This window comes from Salvia hispanica, chromosome 1 (assembly GCF_023119035.1).
Source record: "Salvia hispanica cultivar TCC Black 2014 chromosome 1, UniMelb_Shisp_WGS_1.0, whole genome shotgun sequence".
Lineage (NCBI taxonomy): Eukaryota > Viridiplantae > Streptophyta > Magnoliopsida > Lamiales > Lamiaceae > Salvia > Salvia hispanica.
Genome location: NC_062965.1, coordinates 34,989,844 through 35,010,100, shown reverse-complemented (window position 1 = coordinate 35,010,100; position 20,257 = coordinate 34,989,844). Strand labels below are relative to the sequence as shown.

The window sequence follows — 20,257 nt, the reverse complement described above, 5'->3', positions numbered from 1 at the left end:
CGAGTTTCGGTTCGGTTATTTGCCCAAACTGAACCGAACACCAAAAACCCGAATTTTGGTGAAAATTAAACCCGAACTGAAGCCGAAAAACCGAAAACCGAAAACCGAAAAACAAAAAACCAAACTATAAAAACCAAATTAAACCAAAATTATATGAAATTTCAAAAAACTATAAACCCTAAAATCAAAATTATATGAAATTTCAAAAAACTATAAACCCTAAAACTGAAATACCAAAAAAAATAAGAAATCATAAAACCATATCATGATTAATATCCATCAACCAACAAAAATCAATATTTAGGCTACAACATCAATATCAACCAAACCAAAGTTTCATAGGAGTACATAAACTAATGGAGATTTCACCACAGATATTCGCTCTTCAATATCTTCAAATACGTTGTTCTATGTTTTCATCATATTGTGTTGGGCGAGTTCCTTTTCTAGATGGAAAAGTGTTGAAAAGACTCCCCTTCAACAAACTTAAGCTTCATGACCTCTTCTTGCTCAAATTTCCAAGTACCAAGGACATCTCCAACTGTTTGACTTTCATTATTCAACACCTACAAGAATAGAGATTAAGAAAATTACAACATTAAATTACACTCAATTTCAACCTATGGAAATTACAACACTCAATTAGTCAATTTCACCATCTAACAATATACTTGCAACGCTTTATATCAAAAACTTTTAAATCCAGGCATGGACATCTTACACAGCCTAAACATAACTCTGAATTACAACACTTGATATCAAAAACTACAACACATTGAATAGGAATCAAATATATGAGTCTGAACTTGTACCTTCTTGGAAGCGGCATAGATGGCTGAAGGGCGGAGGCAACTGTTCGATGGCTGGAGACGACGGGTGGAAACTGGAGGCGACGGGCTGGCTAGAGGCGACGACCTGGACTGGTGAAGAGATAGCCGTCAATTTGGAGTTTTGGACTTTGGAGGTGGAGAGTTTTAGGGTTAGAGAGTGGAGAATGGAGATGGAGGAGGCGGAAGGTATTTCTATTAGGGTTAGAATTTTAAATATTTATATATATTTATATAATATAATATAATAAATTAAATATATTTCGGTTTTTCGGTTATTCGTTTTTTTTCCCCCACCGAACCAAACCGAACCAAAAACCGAAAATTCCAAAATTTCAAAACCGAACTGAACCGAAAAACCGAAAATACCGAACCGATTTTTAAATTTTTCGGTTTGGTTCGGTCCGGATATTCGGTTTTCGGTTTTTTTGCTCACCCCTGGAACTTTTGGATTTTTTTCGTTGGCTCTGAAGATGTCATTGCGCACCATACTCTCATTGTGATAGATGGTTCCAGCCGGCCGGTTTTCATTGTATCGACGAGAGACGCGTCACCAAAACCTATCCCCGCTTTGGTTCGTGCCAACCTCCTGATCTTCGGAGATAATCAAATAGGCTTTGAATAACTCATTCATCTCCCCCGGAGTGTACGGGGTGCGGACACCACGAGTAGGAGTAAGAGTAGGAGGAGTTTGAGAGCCGCCGCTCCCTCCCGATCCGGGTTCGGGTGCCCACCCGTATCGCCCATCATCGGGGGCTTCTTGGTCGTCCACAGGGTAAGGCCGGTAGCCATAAGAAACTTGAGAACCTTGGGTTTGAGGAGGGGATGAGAATTGCGTTTCCGGACTAGGGAATGGTTGTGAGCCGAACCATTCGTGGTTCCAATCACGGGAGTCGGAGGGGCGATTGCCAAAGCTGGACTTTTTTTTTTAAGAGTGAAACATTGAGAATTGATGAGAGAATTTAGATGAGAATTGTGTAGTGTGTTGGTAAATTTCTTGTATGGAAGTGAGGGTATTTATAGATGAAAATGTGAATTTCGAGGAAAAAAATTGAAAAAAAAATTGAAAGTGGAGAGAAAATGGATATAAGTTATTGGGAAGTGGTAAAATATTTTTTTATTTAAAAACTATTTTTTAAATTAAATTCAAATTTAAAAAAAAAATGAAAACGCCTATGGCTATGCCGTTGGCCAATCGCGTGCCGCCACGTCAGCCTGCTCAGCAGCACGGACATGCTCGATGCATCGAGCAGCGCCATGCCAGCGGCGAGAGCATAGCGTCATACAGCGCGTTACCGCGCCGACGGCACGGACGCCGTCCGTCCCAGCGAGCAGCGCTGCGGATGCTCTTAGCAATGGAAAGTCTTTCCATAGGGCCCTTCTTCTTTTTTTTTTTTTCACATCGTCATTGTTTGAAAGGGCCTATTTCCCCATAATGGAAGGATCCTCCCATAAGACCCTTCCCTTTCCATTTCATTTCCACACTATTATATTTTGTTTTAATTTTTTAGCACTTCTATATTTAATATGTTAACATAATTAAATTAAATTTAAAAATATTATAGTACATAAAATTAATTTTAATTTATCTCAAATATGTTACAACTTATTAATTAACTAAATGAAAACCTAAATTAGCCCATCTCAAATATAGTCTATTAATTTAATAAAATTATTGGTCCATTAATTTAAAGTCCATCTATTTAATAAAAATTTTGGCCCACTAATTTATAGTTTAAATATAAATTATTTGGGTTAATCTTAGTAATCACAACTGCCGCTTTCTCCTTCTTCTTCCTCCATGTTTCTTCCTCTCTCATTTTGTTTCAGCTTAAACAAGATCAAGGGCCGATCGTCAGCCCTCTCATCACAATGGAGGGTCGATCAAAGGGCCCTTTTCATCGGCATAGGCCGATATATCGGCCATTTGGGGGAGAGGGGAAGGGGGTGATCGACAGCCCCCTGCCTGCTATGGTCAGGCGTTGAGGGCCGATGGGGAAGGCCCTCCCATCGGCCCTCCATTGCTAATGCTCTTAGACAAATGATATTCCATATGTTCCACTACAAGTAATGGATTCCATCCGTACCTGATCTTTCACATTCGCATGTAAATGGTACATGATCTTTATTTTATATCGTTTTTTATACACCTATAAATCACATTTTTGGTATCCGATGCAATTTTCATCCGAAAATGCTCTTTAAACAAATACATTTTTCCATTTATATCATACTCCCTCCGTCCATGAAAAATAGAGCACATTTGCCATTTTTTGTTGTCCACGAAAAATAGGGCACATTCAAATAATATGTACCTCACATTCCACTAATACTACTTATCTCTTATTTTTTTCCCTTCTCTCATACTCCCTCCGTCCGCGAATAGGAGTCTCGTTTTTCCACTTTAGTCCGTCCGTGAATAAGAGTCCCGGTTCACTTTTACCATAAATGGTAATTGGGTCCCACCTTCCACTAACTCATTCCACTTACATTTCATTTAAAACTAATATATACAAGTGGGACTCCTATTCCGCTAACTTTCTTCCACTCACTTTTCTTAACATTTCTTAAAACCCGCGCCATTTAGAAATGGGACTCTTAATCGTGGTCGGAGGGAGTAGTAGGCTAAAATAGTTATCTATGCCCAGTATACCAAGATTTTATTGGGTTAAAACCCGTGTCGCCCATGAACGGAACTCCTAATAGCGGACGGAGGGAGTACTTTTTTTTCCTTCTCTCTCTTACTTTACCAATTTTGCATTAAAACCCGGGTCATTCACAAAGTGCCATATTTTTCGTGGACGGAGGGAGTAGATGATATTTTGGGCATACATAAAATTAGTACCAAAAGTGATATTATAATATCTTCTCTCATTCTCCTCACTCTTTATACTATTATTATTAATTAATATTAATATTATTATTTTGATATTAAATTAATAATTAACTTATTTTTATAAGGTGATCAATTGCTAACTAATTAGCAATCCAAAACTAAAATCAATTTTTAACTATTAGATTAGCAGATCTAATGGTTGATATAATGTCAAGCGCATTATATTTTGAATTTAAATAATTATTAAATAAAATTAAAAGGTATTACTGTCAATCCTCTCTTATTAAAATTATCCTAAAACTTTATTTTTACGTAACTTTCTCAATTTAAATTATTTTTTCACAAAAAATATATCAAATTAAAGGTAATTTTACAAGGATTCTGACGAGATTTCAATTCCATATGTTTCGACGATGTTCGGATGATGAAATTTGATGATTTTTATTTCAGTTTTCGTATATGTTGATGATTCGACGAAATCTCAATATAATGCATATAAAATCTCAATATAATGAATGTATAATCTCAATATAATGCATGTGAAATCTCATTAAAACTGGGTTGATATTTTTGTGTACTTGTGTTGAAATACTAACGTCATTGTGTTGATATTTGTAATACATTATGTTAATGTAAAAAAAAACACGAAAATTATGATAGAATGATGAAATTTGATGATTTTTATTTCAGTTTTCGTATATGTTGATGATTTGACGAAATCTCAATATAATGCATATAAAACCTCAATATGATGAATGTATAATCTCAATATAATGCATGTGAAATCTCAATAAAACTGGATTGATATTTTCGCGTACTTTTGTTGAAATACTCATGTCATTGTGTTGATATTTTTAATAAACTATGTTGATATAAAAAACACAAAAATATGATATGATAACAAAATGACGATCTTACCCTTTTGTTGATATTTTGTCTACTATTTATTGAGATTTAATCTCATCCACTCATTTTAAAATCTAAGGGTGGAGATTTGATCTTGATTTTGGATTATGATGCTATAAGCAATAAAAGATGGCCCTCATTCAAATATGCTTAGTTATAATTATATTTAATTATTATAATAATAATATTATTATTATAATTTAAAAACTAGCAGTAGTAATTAATAAATAATTATAGTATAATTATATAAGTTATGAATCATATAATATTATGTAGTAATAATAATAATAATTATTATTATTTAATTACTATTATTATTATTATTATTATTATATTTTATATTAAATTAATAACTAATTAATATAGCCTTAATAAAAATTTATCATCGTGAATTGTATTCATAAAAAATAAAAACCTGAATATTTTTAGTTAGGTGTTTCAACCTTAAAATGAGTATAAAATAATTAATAAAAAATATTCAATTGATCTAATTACTTTAAATATTTAATTTAATTAGACCTTGTGTTCTTGATTTATATTATGAATGCAATTAGATGTATGTATAAAACATTACAAAAGAAAGAAGAGAAAAGAAAAAAGAAGGAAGAAGAAACATAAACTAAAAAGAAAAAAAGAAAGAATAAAGAATAAAGAAAGATAAAATACTAAAAAGAAAGAAGAAAATGTAGAAAAAAGAACGAAGAAAATGAAAGAAGAAAAGAAATAAGAAATGAAGAAAAAATAATCACATGTTTGGTACTACTATTTAATTGAAATTTCCAAAAATATTCTTCATAATAAAAAAATCACCTGATTGGTACCTAGGGTTATTTTTGTCACGGGGTACCAAAAACGATATAAAATAAATATTAGGTACCATTTATCTGCGAAAGTGAAAGATCAGGTACCATTTATGTAGTTCACTCTTAAGAAAATGATACATATTGAGTTAAAGTGGCGAGAGTAAAGTATGAGAGAGGTAAAAAGAAAATAAAGTAAGAAAGAGAATAAAGTAAGAGATGGTTGAAGTTTTGTTTTTAGCTCAAAAAGGAAATTGATCACTTGTGGTGGGACAACTCAAAATGGAAAGTTGATCACTTGTGGTGGGACGAAGAGAGTATGAAATTTTATTGAAAGGAAAATTTGTTATTTAGAGGGGACGGACGAAGTAATTTACTCCCTCTGTTCTCTATTATGTTTCTCAAATTTCTATTTTAGTATGTCTCTCATTAACTATTTCACTTCTTTTTTTTTTGCTATTGGTAATGGACCTCACACTCCACTAACTCATTCCCTCTCGAATTGTATTATTCCCTCGTCCTCGAATAGGAGTCTTGTTTTTCCATTTTAATTTGTCCGCAAATAAAAGTACCGATTCATTTTTACCATAAATGGTAATAGGGTCTCACATTCCGCTAACTCATTTCATTCACATTTCATTTAAAACTAATATGCCATCCGTCCTAGTTTAGGAGTGCAATTTAGTTAGGGCACGGGTTTTAAGAAATTGTTGGAGTGTGTAATAACTGAAGTGAGGTATTGGTTGTTGGAGTGTGTAATAATTGCAGTGATGTAGTGGAAAGTGGGATCCTTTTGACTTTTTGTATGTTTAGGATTTTGTTTTGTTTTATTTTTATGAAAGTAATGTCCTTTTAGTGTAAATTTCATTAACAACGAGGTTAAATTTTATGTCTAAATATGGTAAATTCTAAATGAGACACTTAAACTAGGACAGACGAAAATGGCGAAACAGGACTCTTAAACTGGGACGGAGGGAGTAGTATATACAAGTGAGACTCATATTCCACTAATTTTTTTCTACTCATTGTTCTTAATTAAAACCTGTGCCGCCAAAGAATAAGATTCCTAATGGCAGACGGTATCCTATTAAAAATGAAACTTTTTTCTTTTTAATTTGTCTCATTAAAAATAAAACGTTTCCTAATGGAACTACCACCATCTCTATTTTTTTTCCGTTCTCTTACTTTACTATGTCTCATTAACTGACAAAACAACACTACATAATATCATGTACCGAAAAACAAATATTTCATATTAATGGGACGGAGAGAGTACAAAAAAGTATGACTCATATATAACTAGGGCTGACAATTTTTGGCACGACACAAACCCGTACGAAATTAATGGGTATGTGTCAAAGCTTATTGGGTTCGTGTCCTTATCGTATCGACACGAAAATTTTGTGTCGTGTTTGTATTGTGTTTGTGTTACACGTTAAGAAATACTCTCTCTGTCCTGCTTTAGGAGTCCCGGTTGAGTCGGACACATGTTTTAAGAAAATGTTTGAGTGTGTAATAAATAAATGTTGTACTGGATGTTGGGACCCACTTTTAACACTTTTTTACTTACTTTGTAAGCAACTTTTATTAGTTTATCCCAACCTGGACTCGTAAAGCGGGACGTCCGAAATTGATTAACTGGGACTCATAAAGCGGGACGGAGGGAGTAATATTATAATATTATTATGTTTTATTTATTTTAAAATTTAAATTATGTGTAGTCTAGTGGAGCACTTAGTATAGTATAGTGCCGTGTTCGTGTTACACGTTAAGAAATAGTAATATTAATATAGTGTCATTATTGTGTCGTGTCATATATGTGTTGTTATCGTGTCGTGTTGACCCGAAGTGGTTCATGTCATTAATGGGTTCGTGTCGTGTTCGTGTCTAAGGATAGGGGTCGTGTTCGTATTTAGAGTTTTCTTAACGGGTCGTATTCGTGTTTGTTGTTATCGTGTCATGTCGTTATCGTGTCGACACGATAACGACACAACACGCACTATTTGTCACCCCTATATAGAGTTGTGAGAGGGTCTCACTTTAGAATGTTTTGAAATATGTACTTAATAAATGTTGGTTTTTGAAATTATATATGTTAGTATAGAGTCCACATTTCAGTCTTAGAATTAAAAGAAAAAGGGTAGAAGAAAAGAGAAAGAAGCAACCAGAAACTAGCCGTTAGAATTGGTTAGTTAGTTAGGAAATAGCCGTTGGAGGCTCAAGATTCTTGTTTCTTGATTCTGTTAGTTAGTGGCAGTTACCACAATTGTGTCAGCTATAAATAGCTCGATCTCTTGTATCTTGTAGAGTCAATAAAAGAGAATCCCTTTCTCCAAGAAATCCTCTCTTATTTTTCATCATAATTTTGTTTGTGAGAGTGTTCATACTGTGAGTGTGTGAGACAATCAAAGAGAGTAAATCTTACTTGCTGTGATAACAAGTGGCGCCGTCCGGTGGGAATTATTTTTGAAGCTGAGTTCCAGAGTTTCAGGCGATTTTCAGAGATGGCAGCAAGGTTAGATGCAGAGAAGTTCACAAGCAAAATTTACTATGGCCTGTGGAAGATGAAAATGAAGGTTGTTCTCATTCAACAAGGGTTGGCTGCGGTTTTGGCTCTTGCAGAAAAGGGGAAGACTCCAGTTCTTGATGAGAAATCTCAGACCAAGATGGATGAGATGCAACTTAAAGCCCATAGGGCAGTTATCTTGTGCTTGGGTGACAAAGTCTTGAGAGATGTTCAAGAATCCAAGACAGCCATGGATATTTTGGAGAAGTTGGATGAAGTCTATTTGGCTAAGTCCCTAGAAAATAGGCTTTACTTGAAAAAGAGGCTCTACTCCTACGGTTTTGCTGTAGATAGATCCATCACAGAGCAGCTGGAGGAATTCAACAAGATTATTGATGATCCTGGCTCTGTGGATGTCAAGATTTCAGATGAAGATAAGGCTATCTTGACACTCAATGCCCTGCCCAGTTCTTATGATCAACTTAGTGATGCCATCATCTACGGCAGAGACAAGCCAATCACCTACGCAGAGGTGTATTCAGCCCTTATGGCCAAGGAACTTCAGAGAAGTACCAGCAAAGGGTCTGATGATCAAGCAGCAGAGGTTTTGAATGTCAAGAAATTCAAAAGCAGAAATTCAAGAAGAAATCTGGAGATTCTAAACCCTCTAGCTCTGATACTCAAAAGGAAACCAGGTCTTGTCACTGGTGCAAGAAACCTGGGCATCTAAAAAAGGATTGTTGTGCATGGAAAAGGAAGCAAGCTGCTGAAGGGAAGGGCCAGAATACCTCTGATTGTGTGGAAAGTATAGATCCCCCAACCCAGCTCCTAAATGTAGTTGATAAGGGAGTAAATCAGAGGTGGATTATGGATGGGTGCAGTTTCTACTGCTGGGGTTTGGTGCCCCTTGCACAGCGGAAGTCATGCATAAACAAATAAATCAGATCTATAAATCTATTTGACCGATTATGGGATTAATTATCTACATGTTAAAAAATCAAATTGCATTCAAGAACACAAATAATTCATGTAAAAGGAATTAAAACCCTAATTCATGAATTTCCTACGGTTTAGAATTACCGATCTGATTCCCCAAAGAATCGACGATTGCTTGCGCCTTCTCCACGTGATGTTCTACTCAACCACGAATCTTCTAATTTGTATCCCGAACTCAGAATCTGACCTTTGGGTGGGCAAAGCTTGTCAGAATCGAAAAGGGCTTGATTAGAAAGAAGACAGGATATCAGTTTTGTCAAAAATCGATTTTTTGTCCACTCCTAGAGGGGAGAACGAAAATTAATGATTAAAATCACAATTAATCTCATTTCTAATCTCCTTTTATATAGAGTTATTATGGACCAGATTAGGGATCCATGGAGGTCGGACTTGGGCCAAACCTGTTGGACTTTTACTAATTAAATTGAGCCCCAATTTAATACAAGTGCAACAGAATAGTATTATCAGCCACTACAGTAAAATAATATTGACTGCATGTCCAATCCCAAATTACGAGTAATCCGGGCTTTACCTCTTTAATTTATTATTTCCCGTGTTTAAGATATAAATATCCATTAATTAATTTAAGTCTGTTATTTGACTTTAGTTAATTAATATCTTTTTCCAAGAGTTGTCTAGTTCAAAATCTTTATTTATTATTGTGGAATAAATTCCAACCGGCCGGGTTTCTGAATATAAAACCTTTTTCGAACACCTCTCGATGATATTATCAAACTGGACTCACCCAGCACACAATTCATTGCAATAACAATACTAGCACCTCTAGACTTGATCACCGCTACCCAAGATATCAGGATTCTTGAATTGCGATAAATCCGCACCATTTGATAAATCAAAGTAGTGTATAATCAATATCGTATGCTCAATTTTATATCAACAATGATTAAGAAATAACAATCACCGAGACCTCTTCTTTCGGTAAATAGCAAGAAAGACTTATCTCAACTGTTAGATCCTTCAGTGCTATACCACACCAGTGTCGTTTATTTCCTAAGGTAAGGAAACATGTGGACTAACATAGCAACCTTTCACGATAGGTAGCCAAACCTATCTAGGTTTGTGAAATTCTATTTCTCTTCTACGAAGGACCGACTGCGTCACCTTCTGTGAACACCGTTCACGACCAGTCTACTATGCAGAAGAATCAGACTTATTTGCTTCTTATACATTTAAATGTTTGAGAAACATCTTATAAATTTACAAGCAAACATCAATACGATAATTCTTCATGCTTGCCTTGGTTTAAAAGTGGATTGTATAATATATTGAATACAAGTAATTCTATCCGTGCAACATGCTCGAAATATACTTTTCAGTTTACCAATCCTAACATCTACATGTGCCACAACAAGAGCTAGTTTCATGAGCTTCAAGAAATAGAGGGGACTGTGCTCCTAGGCAACTACAATGTTTGTCAGATAAGGGGGATAGGGAAGGTGAAGTGTGCCTACAAGATGGTTCTATTAAAATTCTGACTGGAGTTAGATTTATTTCAGAGGTGAAGAGAAATTTAATCTCATTGGGAATGTTGGAACAGAAAGGTTTCAACATATTGCTGAATCAGGGGAAAGATTTCAGGTGGTGTTAGAGGTTGACAAAGATCATATCCTCTATTATCTCACTGCTAGAGCTGTTGATGGTAAAAGCAATGCAGTGTCTGATGAAAACCTAAGGCTGTGGCACATGAGATTTAGGCCATCCAGCTGAAGGAAGCATGAAAGAACACTAGTAAAGAAAGGTCTGATTCCTGGAGATAGCAGCAATAGGATGGATCCCTATGAGCAGTGCATTCTTGGAAAGGCAAAGAAGGCTCCCTATCCTACAGGTATTCACTCCTCTCAAGCACCACTTGACTACATACATAGTGATCTTTGGGGTCCCTCACCAGTAAGATCAATTGGTGGAGGGAGATATTATCTTTCTATTATTGATGACTATACTAGAAAGCTTTGGGTCTGCATTCTGAGAGAGAAGTCAGTGATGCACTTTTTATTAGCACTAAATAAACCTGCAAATATACAGAGTATATATAGTATAGCTAAATGTCAGTACCGGATATCAAACACGGGGAATTCTGGGATAGTTTAGGGTTTCTAAGGGGTTCATCTTCGGCGAAAGTCAGTGGTAACACCGTCCTCTCGGAGGGCAAAGAAACAATCTGCTTTTCATTCAGCTTTTCGTACTTTTATCCGATCGAACTTCATTGTTTGGAAGTCGATTTGGTTGTTGCTACTTATCGTTTATCTATGCATTTAGTTTTTGTCATGTTGGTGTTATCTTGTGTTGATTTATGATTCTGGGTTTTTGTTTGAAGTTTTATTTCGGCAGTTGAATGTTAATCTCTGTTTTGGATAATTTCTGTGCTTGATCTGGGGAAGACGTTGTGGATCTGAATTGTTGTTGTTGATCGGTGGTTGTTTGTTGAATCTGAAGCTATGGATATACTTTTGGTCGGAGTTTGTGTCGGATGCTTGGATCCGGAGTGGATTTAGCATCCGAGGTTGGATCTGAACAGGGGAATCAAGTTGTGCATGGATTTCGAACTCTTTTGCTCTCTTTTCAATTTACTCCGTCTAGTAGCCGTAGATCTGCTTAGTTTTTAATTGTTCTTCGTTATATTGCTTTAAATCCAGTCTGCTTCGTTTCCGATTCACGTTCCATCTCTGTTTTTACTGAATTTTTATGCAAATCGATTGGAGAAGATGATGTCGCTGTTAGTTAGTACTTTAGTTAGTTGTTTTCCAGCTTTTTGTCCATACTCTACCTTTTCAGCAAATGGTCCCCACCGTCAGTTTATTTCCCAGGTCTAGGTAATTTAGAAATAGTTTCTTAGATCTAGTGAATGTCTCGTTTTCCAATTTACATGCATGATTTCTGTTCTGCCTAGATCTAGCTGTTAGCGTAGCAGATTTCACTCAAGTTAGTTTAATTTCCTCAACCCAAAAATGCGTGGCAGCAGCCAACCCAAAAATAGTCCCGAATCCTTGAGCATGCTTTATTACGCATTCATCTCTGTGGGATCGATCCCTACTTCCCTGTGCTAAATTTAGTATAAGTGGTTGAGGGTTTTTGAAGCGATATTCTGTGTGTCCGACGACCGAGATCTTCCAACGATCCGTGAGTTCCTAGACCTTGTGATCTAGTGGATTCACTGGACCTAGGAGACTTGTTATTCCTTTCTGTGCACACAGTACTTAGCAAAATTAAAAAAGGCGAGCTTCAAATGGCGCCGTTGCCGGGGATGGATGGCGTTAATTGTTTATGCGTTTGAGGATTTGGTGTAAATAGTTTAATTTCTGTTATTTTGATTTCTTGACAGTTTATGAACACGGGCTTCCATTCTGGAAGTTGGGCTAGTTCATCTGGGTCAGGAAACACCCGATACAAGTGGCAAGTCAAGGAGTCTACGTCCACCGTCACTACCAGATCAGGGTTAAGGACAGTAGACTCGTTTCCGTTCGAATCAGAAAGTGAGAAGGAGTGGAACTCGTCATGAGAAGAGGACCCGAAGTCGTCCACAGAAACAGAGCATTCCGAGACTGAGGAAGAGGAAGACGTGAATATGGCACATTTAGTGGATCCCGATCCGGAGATAGGATCACTCACCGCGCATCTAGACGGTGAGCCCGCCCATGCCATAGTCTCAAACCCGCGCCGGAGGTCTATCGATATCAAGACAAATGTGCTCGGGGTTTTGCCCACATTCTCTGGACGAAGGAACGAATGTCCTTACGAATTCCTAAACGAGTTTAGTAAGCTTTGCAGCATTCAAAAGAGGCCCAACGAGGCGACTGAGGAGGACTACCGCTTGCGTGCAGTCCCGTTTGCCCTCAAGGGGGAGGCTAATACTTGGCTGTTGAGGCTCCCACCAGACTCGATCAACACATGGAAGGACTTCAAGCTGGAGTTCTTGGATTATTTTTTCCCGTCCAACAAGACAAACGCCTTGAAGAAGGAGATCCAGGAGTGCAAGCAAGAATATGATGAGTCTCTGAGCTCTTATTGGTCCCGCTTCAAGGGACTGTTGGATGCTTGTCCGAACCACAGGATGATCGAGGCAGAGACTTACTATCTGTTTTACGAAGGTGCAAACCCTGAATCAAAAGACTTGATGAATTCCTCGAGCGGGGGAAATTTTACCAAAAATAAAGCAAGTGAAGCCAGAGAAACTTTGGGGAGATTGATCGAGGCGAAGAAGGCCTATGATAACCCGCGGAGCATTTTGAGAAGGGGATCAGCCAATGCAGTAACAGAGCAAGATGACAAGAAGGTGGAAGACAGGATAGACAAATTGGAGAAAGCACTGCTGAATGCAATTGAGAAGTACAACCCTCATGCTCCATCGGAAAATGAGAAATCCCCTGGTCCGGAGGAAAGGCAACTTCAGCCTTATTATGGTCAACCTTGTGAAGGGGAATGCCAAGCCCAGGCAAATTCAATGGGAAGCTGGAATCCGGATGGAAGTTGGAACCAAGGGAGACAAAGGGAGGCCCCATGGAGAACTCACCCCAATTTTAGATGGACTGACAATGATCAAAGTCAGCCACCCCCACTGCAGCTCACAAATTATGCACACCCTCCAGAGAGGCAGTCCAACTGGTCAGGGAAAAATCAAGAGGGGCAACTGCAACTGGGGTACAGGAATCAGGATCATACTAATTGGGGAAACAGGAATCAGAACAATCCAGGGAACTCCTATGTGCCACCTCACCAGAGGAATAACCAAGGGAACTATCAGAATTCCCAACCACATACCCAAGGGAATCAAGGGTCTAGCAACCAGTACAATACCCACCAAGGAAATCAGGGGAACTATCGACAACCCCAAGGACAACACCAAGGTCAAGGATCAAATTTTAATCAATTCAACTCCAGGCCACAAAGGAGTCTGGATGACATGGTCCACGACCTAGTGAATTCACAGCAGTTCATGCAGAATAACTTGCATTCCAATAACGACGTGGTGCACAAATTGCAAGACGCTCAGTCGGAACACAAAGCTGCCATGGACATGATGGCAAAACAGCTGTCCCAGATCGCGGTTTCTTTGAACGAGATGCGGGGAAATGAAGGAAAACTTCCTGCCACGGTCAAGCCACCTGACCGAGCAAACATTAGTCACATCACCTTGAGATCCGGAAGGGGTTATGAAGGGCCGACATTGGAGATCGACGAGGAAGTACCCGCACAAGCAAGTAAGGGGAAGGAGAGTCAGGTGTTTCAAGGAGATAGCCCTAGACCCAGAGAAGTTCCTGTTCAGGATGACCTCCAGAAAGGAGATTTAGGGGGATCTTTACCTCGAGCAGCTGATCCATTTTTCCTAGATCCAGAGCCTGAGTTAGTAAGTAAAGAAGGAAGTAGGGAAGCTGGCGAACACCCAGCTGGGAGTTCCACAAATGCGGTTAAGCGGGCGAAGCCGTTTCCATACCGAGGGGAAGCAAAGAAAAAGAAGGATGATACAGAGGACCTCATGGAGATTTTTAGCAAGCTGGAAATCAACCTGCCCTTCTTGCAAGCCCTGAAGATGCCCGCCTTTAGCAAGTTCATCAAGGAATTCATAGCAGGGAAGACCAAGCCGGACGGGAAGATTGTGATCGGGGAGAACGTGTCTGCTGTGATACAAAAGAGAAGGATGCCTTCGAAATGCACAGACCCAGGTATGTTCACATTACCCATTTCTCTAGGGGATATCAAAGTCGAGCATGCTATGTGTGATCTAGGGGCGTCTATAAATGTTTTACCGCTTTCAATCTACAAGAAACTGACAGGGGTTAGGATGGTCGCCACTAAGGTGGTAATCCAGTTAGCAGATAGAACTTGCATCTGTCCTGAAGGTGTGTTAGAAAATGTCATAGTCAAGGTGCATGATTTTCTATACCCTGCTGATTTCTATGTTATCAAAATGAATGATAATGAGTCTGCTGAGTCTAGTGGCGTGCTTTTAGGGAGACCATTCTTGCGCACTGCTAAGACCATTATCGATGTCTTCGATGGAACAATTTGCTTGGATTATAATGGGGAAAAATATACATTTAGCATAGATGAGGGAATGAAAAGACCATTGGATGTTGAGAATTTGTATGCTATAGATGTTATTAACCCCTTGGTCCAAGAATATCTTGAGACAGGAATTGATACAGGAACAAATTGACAACTCGGAGTTGAGCCATTTAATCGATCAAGAAGTTGTAGGGTGGTGTGCAGCAATGAACACAACGGAATTGACAGACGAGGAACTCACAGAGGCCATCATGGAGTTTTGCAGAAATCCCGAGTCAGCTAGATCTAGGGGATCAGCTCACGTGGCTAGTCTGGAGAATTCTCCTGGGTCTGGGAAGGAAACATTACCTGATATTGCAGAAAAAAATCCCTTGCCCCAGGAAACGAATAACACAAGGAAGGAACTGAAGACACTCCCACCAGGCCTCAAGTATGCTTATTTGGAGGAGGATGAGGCATTCCCAGTAATAGTCAACAGTAACTTGACTGAGGAGCAGGAGAAGGAACTGTTGGAAGTGATCAGGCGGAACAAGAAAGCAATAGGGTGGACCCTCTCTGATTTAGTAGGAATCAGTCCTGATCTCTGCATGCACCACATCCGTTTAGAAGAAGGTGTGAAGGCTCACCGAGACGCACAACGGAAACTGAATCCAAACATGCGAGAGGAAGTTCTGAAAGAGGTGTTGAAATTGCTCTCTCTAGGGATCATCTACTCTATTCCGGACAGTGAGTGGGTCAGTCCTGTCCATATGGTGCCCAAAAAGTCTGGAATACAGGTTGTCAAGAATGATAAGAACGAATTGGTGCCCACTAGGCTGGTGACGGGGTGGAGGATGTGCATCGACTACAGGAAGCTGAATGAGGCCACAAAGAAGGATCACTTCCCCCTACCTTTCATTGATCAGATGTTAGAAAGATTGGCTGGCAAACAGTATTTTTGCTTCCTTGATGGATACAGTGGCTATTTCCAGATCTACGTTAACCCAGAGGACCAAGGGAAAACCACGTTCACGTGCCCTTTTGGTACGTATGCATACCGAAGAATGCCGTTTGGGTTGTGTAACGCACCAGGAACGTTCCAGCGGTGCATGATGAGTATTTTCTCGGATTTGCTTGAAGTATGCATTGAGATATTCATGGATGATTTTACCGTATACGGGAATTCGTTCGACACTTGTTTGGCCAGCCTTGACCTAGTGTTAAAAAGATGCCAGGAGAAGCACCTAGTTTTGAACTTCGAAAAATGCCACTTCATGGTGACTGAAGGTATTGTCCTGGGTCACGTGGTTTCTGAAAGAGGAATACAGGTGGACAAGGCAAAGGTCGAGGTGATATCAAAGTTACCTTACCCCACGAACCAAAAAGAAGTTAGAGGTTTCCTGGGTCACGCAGGATTTTATAGGAGGTTTATCAAGGATTTCGCGAAAATCGCGCAACCACTCACTCATTTGTTGCACAACGATGTGGAATTCGTCTTTGACGAAGGATGCAAGAAGGCTTTCAGTTGCTCAAGGACAGACTCGTGTCAGCACCAATAATCAGGGCGCCAGATTGGAATCACCCATTTGAGATAATGTGCGACGCGAGTGATTTCGCTGTGGGAGCTGTTTTAGGGCAGAAGATAGACGGAAAAAGTTATGTGATCTTCTATGCATCCAAGACTCTAAATCAAGCTCAGAAGAACTATGATACCACGGAGAAGAAAATGTTGGCTGTCGTTAACTCGTTCGAAAAATTTGACCTTATCTTCTTGGGTCGAGGGTTATAGTCTTCACAGATCACGCAGCAATAAAGTACTTACTGGCTAAGAAAGAGTCTAAGCCGAGGTTAATCCGTTGGGTGTTGCTTTTGCAGGAGTTTGATTGGGAAGTGAGAGACAAAAGAGGAACGGAGAATCGAGTAGCCGATCACTTGAGCAGAATTCATCAAGGGGAAACGGAAGAGGCCATACCCGATGCTTTTCCTGAAGAGCATTTGTATTATCTAGGGGATTTTCCTGGACGGATCAGTTGGGAAGCAGTTTTGGCATTAACCGGTCTAGGAGAATCCGACAAGGGAAAGCGAACACTGAACGCGGAACCATGGTTTGCTGACTTAGCAAACTACTTGGTCACGGGAGAGGTGCCAAGTTCAGACGAAGTTTCCCGGGCCCAGAGGATGAAAATTAAAAGTGAAGCCAAATATTACTTTTGGGACGACCCTTACTTATGGAAGATGTGTTCGGATCAAGTGATCAGACGCTGCATTCCCGAATGGGAACAAAGAGATGTGCTGATTCATTGCCACACCTTGGCGTGTGGAGGTCACTTTGGACCAAGGAAGACAGCAAGGAAGGTATTGGACAGCGGTTTCTACTGGCCAACGCTTAACAAAGATGCCTTTGAGTTTTGTCAATGTTGCGAGAGATGCCAACAGACAGGGGGAATTTCAAGGAGGGACGAGATGCCTCATGTCCCGGTGATTGTTTGCAAAATTTTCGACGTGTGGGGAATGGACTTCATGGGACCATTTCCATCATCCTGTGGGAACACATATATATTGGTTGCAGTAGACTATGTGTCTAAATGGATAGAAGCTAAAGCCACCACGACATGTGAATCGAAGGAGGTAGCAAAATTTCTGAAGGCCAATATCTTCAACAGATACGGAGTTCCTCGAGCCATTGTCTCAGATCAAGGAACACATTTCTGTAATCGCACCATCGAGGCTCTGATGAAGAAATATGGTGTTCACCATAGGGTATCTACCCCGTACCACCCTCAGTCTAACGGCCAAGCGGAAATTTCTAATCGCGAGATCAAGGCAATATTGGAGAAGACAGTTAATCCGTCAAGGAAAGACTGGAGTAAGAGGCTCGGCGATGCATTATGGGCCTACAGAACTGCTTTCAAGACGCCTATCGGAATGTCGCCTTATAGGCTGGTGTTTGGCAAAATGTGCCACTTGCCCGTGGGTATCGAGCACAAGGCGTACTGGGCAGTAAAGGAGATGAATATGAAGCCTTCGGCTTGTGAGGAAGAAAGAAAGTTACAGTTACAAGAACTGGAGGAACTGAGGCTGGAGTCTTATGAGTCTGCCATGTGGTATAAGGAAAGGACAAAATTATGGCATGACAAGAATCTCCGGGTCAAGGAACTCCATGTGGGACAGAGGGTGCTCCTTTTCCAATCCCGGCTCAAGCTGATGCCAGGGAAGTTGAAGTCTAAGTGGATCGGTCCATATACCATTGTCGGCCTCCGCGCAAATGGAGCAGTAGAGATCCAGGGAAGTGCCTCTAACTCTGTCCCTTTTCTTGTTAATGGTCATAGAGTGAAAGTCTATAGGGATAATTCTGAGTTGTGTGTAGTGGAGGAAGTGCCACTACACGCACTCTCTATTATCACCTAGACAGACGAGGAGGTATTCTCGATGAATTCCTGGGTCAGGTAAATTGGTTGACATTTTGAATATATACATTGAACCAGGGAATCTCGGGAATACTCAAAAGGAGCGTGTAAATAGTTTAATTGCTTTTCAAATAAAGGAAAATCCAAAAAAATGTATATACAATTTTAAATCTTCCAAAAATATTTTCGAAGCACCAGACTCCGTAGGAAAACCGATGCCTTATATTCTAACCTTGACCTAGGAGTCTGGCGTCTTCATTTTTTTTTAAGTATAGGGTCATGGTCAGGGAAATCAGCTAGGGGAGGAGAGCCTGGAGGAAGAAGTCAAGGAGGGATGGAGATAATTTGAATTTCAAAATTGCCGATATTTATGGGAGGTGTACGGTTGCTTACATCACGCCTGCAACCGCACCATCTTTTCACCAGAAAAGGCTAACCGGCATTTCTCTCTCCAATAATCCCAATCGACGAAACTGCATTCTCTCTCCCTTCTCTCTACTTTGTTTCTCTCTCAAGAAACACAAACCCTAACCAATTTCGACCGAGTTTTCTTTTCGATTTCAGATTTACAGTAATGGATCCAACTCAGGCCACCAGAAGTTCGCAGCCGGCGGTGTACGACGCGGTTCTGTTGGCAGAATTGACGCAAAAATTAGGAAGCGTCGAGAAGGCAAAAGAAGTTTACGCTCTGTTCTCCACCAGTCTGATGGCGTCCGCGGCGGCCGTACCATCACCGACGATCCCAGCGGATTCGGCGGCGCAACCTGCAGTTCCCCAAGAAGAAAGGCCTCAAGATTCAACCAGGGTACCGGACTCTGGATCTCAACAAGCGGAAACCGCTTCACTGGAGGCGGATAAAGAAGAGGCGACGAATGAACTGCCGGCTGATGGTGGGCAGAACGACGGCGAAACGGAGGTGGAGACCGAAAGACAAGGTAATGAAAACCCTAACTTTGAGGGTGAAAAAATTGCTTGAGGGGGAAACCCCTGTTCACGAGAAAGTTGTTGAGGGGGAAACCCCTGTTCGAGAAGAGATTGTGGAGGGGGAAACCCCTGTTTTGGTAGAAGTTGTTGAGGGGGAAACCCCTGTTCGAGAGTTGATGGATGAGGGGGAAACCCCTATGGAGGCTGGGGATGAAACCCCAAAGGATTTTAGGGGTGCGACCCCTGAACCCATGGAGGAGGAGGTGACCCCAAGTGATGTCAGGGGGGAAACCCCTGTTTATATTGAGGGGGCGACCCCGATGGTGGATGATGTGGGGGAAACCCCGGGAAAACTTGTGGAAGAGACAGATCTATACACTACTGGAGTACCGGAGCCCGTTGAGGAAGGGCTAAATCTGATTGTGGACCTGGTGGACGACCAGGAAGAAGAGGCACCCCGGGTGGACGAAAGAGCAGAGAGGAGAAGGGCCAGGCGGAGTCAGCTTGACGAAGTAGAAGACTTGGTCTATTCCGAGAAGGAGGAGTTCTCCTGCCCGAGGGACGGAAGCGGAAGTAGCAGAGGAGAGTCGCCTGGTCAAGGAAAGGGCGAGAAAAGGAAAAGCAGCTGCGACCGGGTCAACACGGTCGAGGAAAGCTCCCTCCGTCAAGGAGGTTGAGGAGACCCTTTCCCCAGTGACCGAAGCTCCCTCTACCGAGGAACAAGACAAGCCTACTCATGGGTACGACTCTGAACTTGGAGAATCTGAAGAGGAGTTTGTGCAAGGACGTCCGGAGGTATGGCTGACTAAGGAACTGCTGGAGTCGATGAGGCATTTCGACGATCAGAAACGGGCCACAGTGTACAAAGAGAGATGCAGTGCTGGAAAGATGGCTAAGTCTGGCAAGCAGTACAGCTCCAGGGAACTCATGACGATTGCATGTGATGAGAATTTCCGCGCATGTATCTATTCAATCGGTTTCGAGTGGTTGCTAAAGCACAGCCAGGAGAAGGTGCCGGTGGACCTAGCACGGGAGTTTTTCTCAACATTCCGATT

The 20,257-nt window shown here is 40.4% G+C and overlaps 1 protein-coding gene and 1 long non-coding RNA gene across 2 annotated transcripts; one reads left to right on the top strand and one right to left on the bottom strand.

The window, feature by feature from the left end:
- Nucleotides 1-241: 241 nt before the first annotated feature.
- Nucleotides 242-1,004, bottom strand: LOC125201980. The gene is made up of 2 exons (XR_007173012.1): nucleotides 813-1,004; nucleotides 242-566 (listed from the first exon to the last, which is right to left on the bottom strand). It is a non-coding gene; the product is annotated as an uncharacterized LOC125201980 (long non-coding RNA).
- A 17,848-nt stretch (nucleotides 1,005-18,852) lies between these two features.
- Nucleotides 18,853-19,879, top strand: LOC125195127. Its single transcript, XM_048093325.1, has 2 exons — nucleotides 18,853-19,213; nucleotides 19,281-19,879. The coding sequence occupies exons 1-2, from the start codon at nucleotides 18,853-18,855 to the stop codon at nucleotides 19,877-19,879; spliced, it is 960 nt and encodes a 319-aa protein (XP_047949282.1).
- Nucleotides 19,880-20,257: the final 378 nt, after the last annotated feature.

What these genes read in the sequence shown, in the direction of transcription:
- LOC125195127 (XM_048093325.1), top strand. Translation starts at nt 18,853, where the DNA reads ATGGATCCAACTCAGGCCACCAGAAGTTCGCAGCCGGCGGTGTACGAC. An exon ending in GGTGGAGACCGAAAGACAAG is followed by an intron (nt 19,214 to 19,280) that starts GTAATGAAAACC and finishes TTCACGAGAAAG; the next exon opens with TTGTTGAGGGGGAAACCCCT.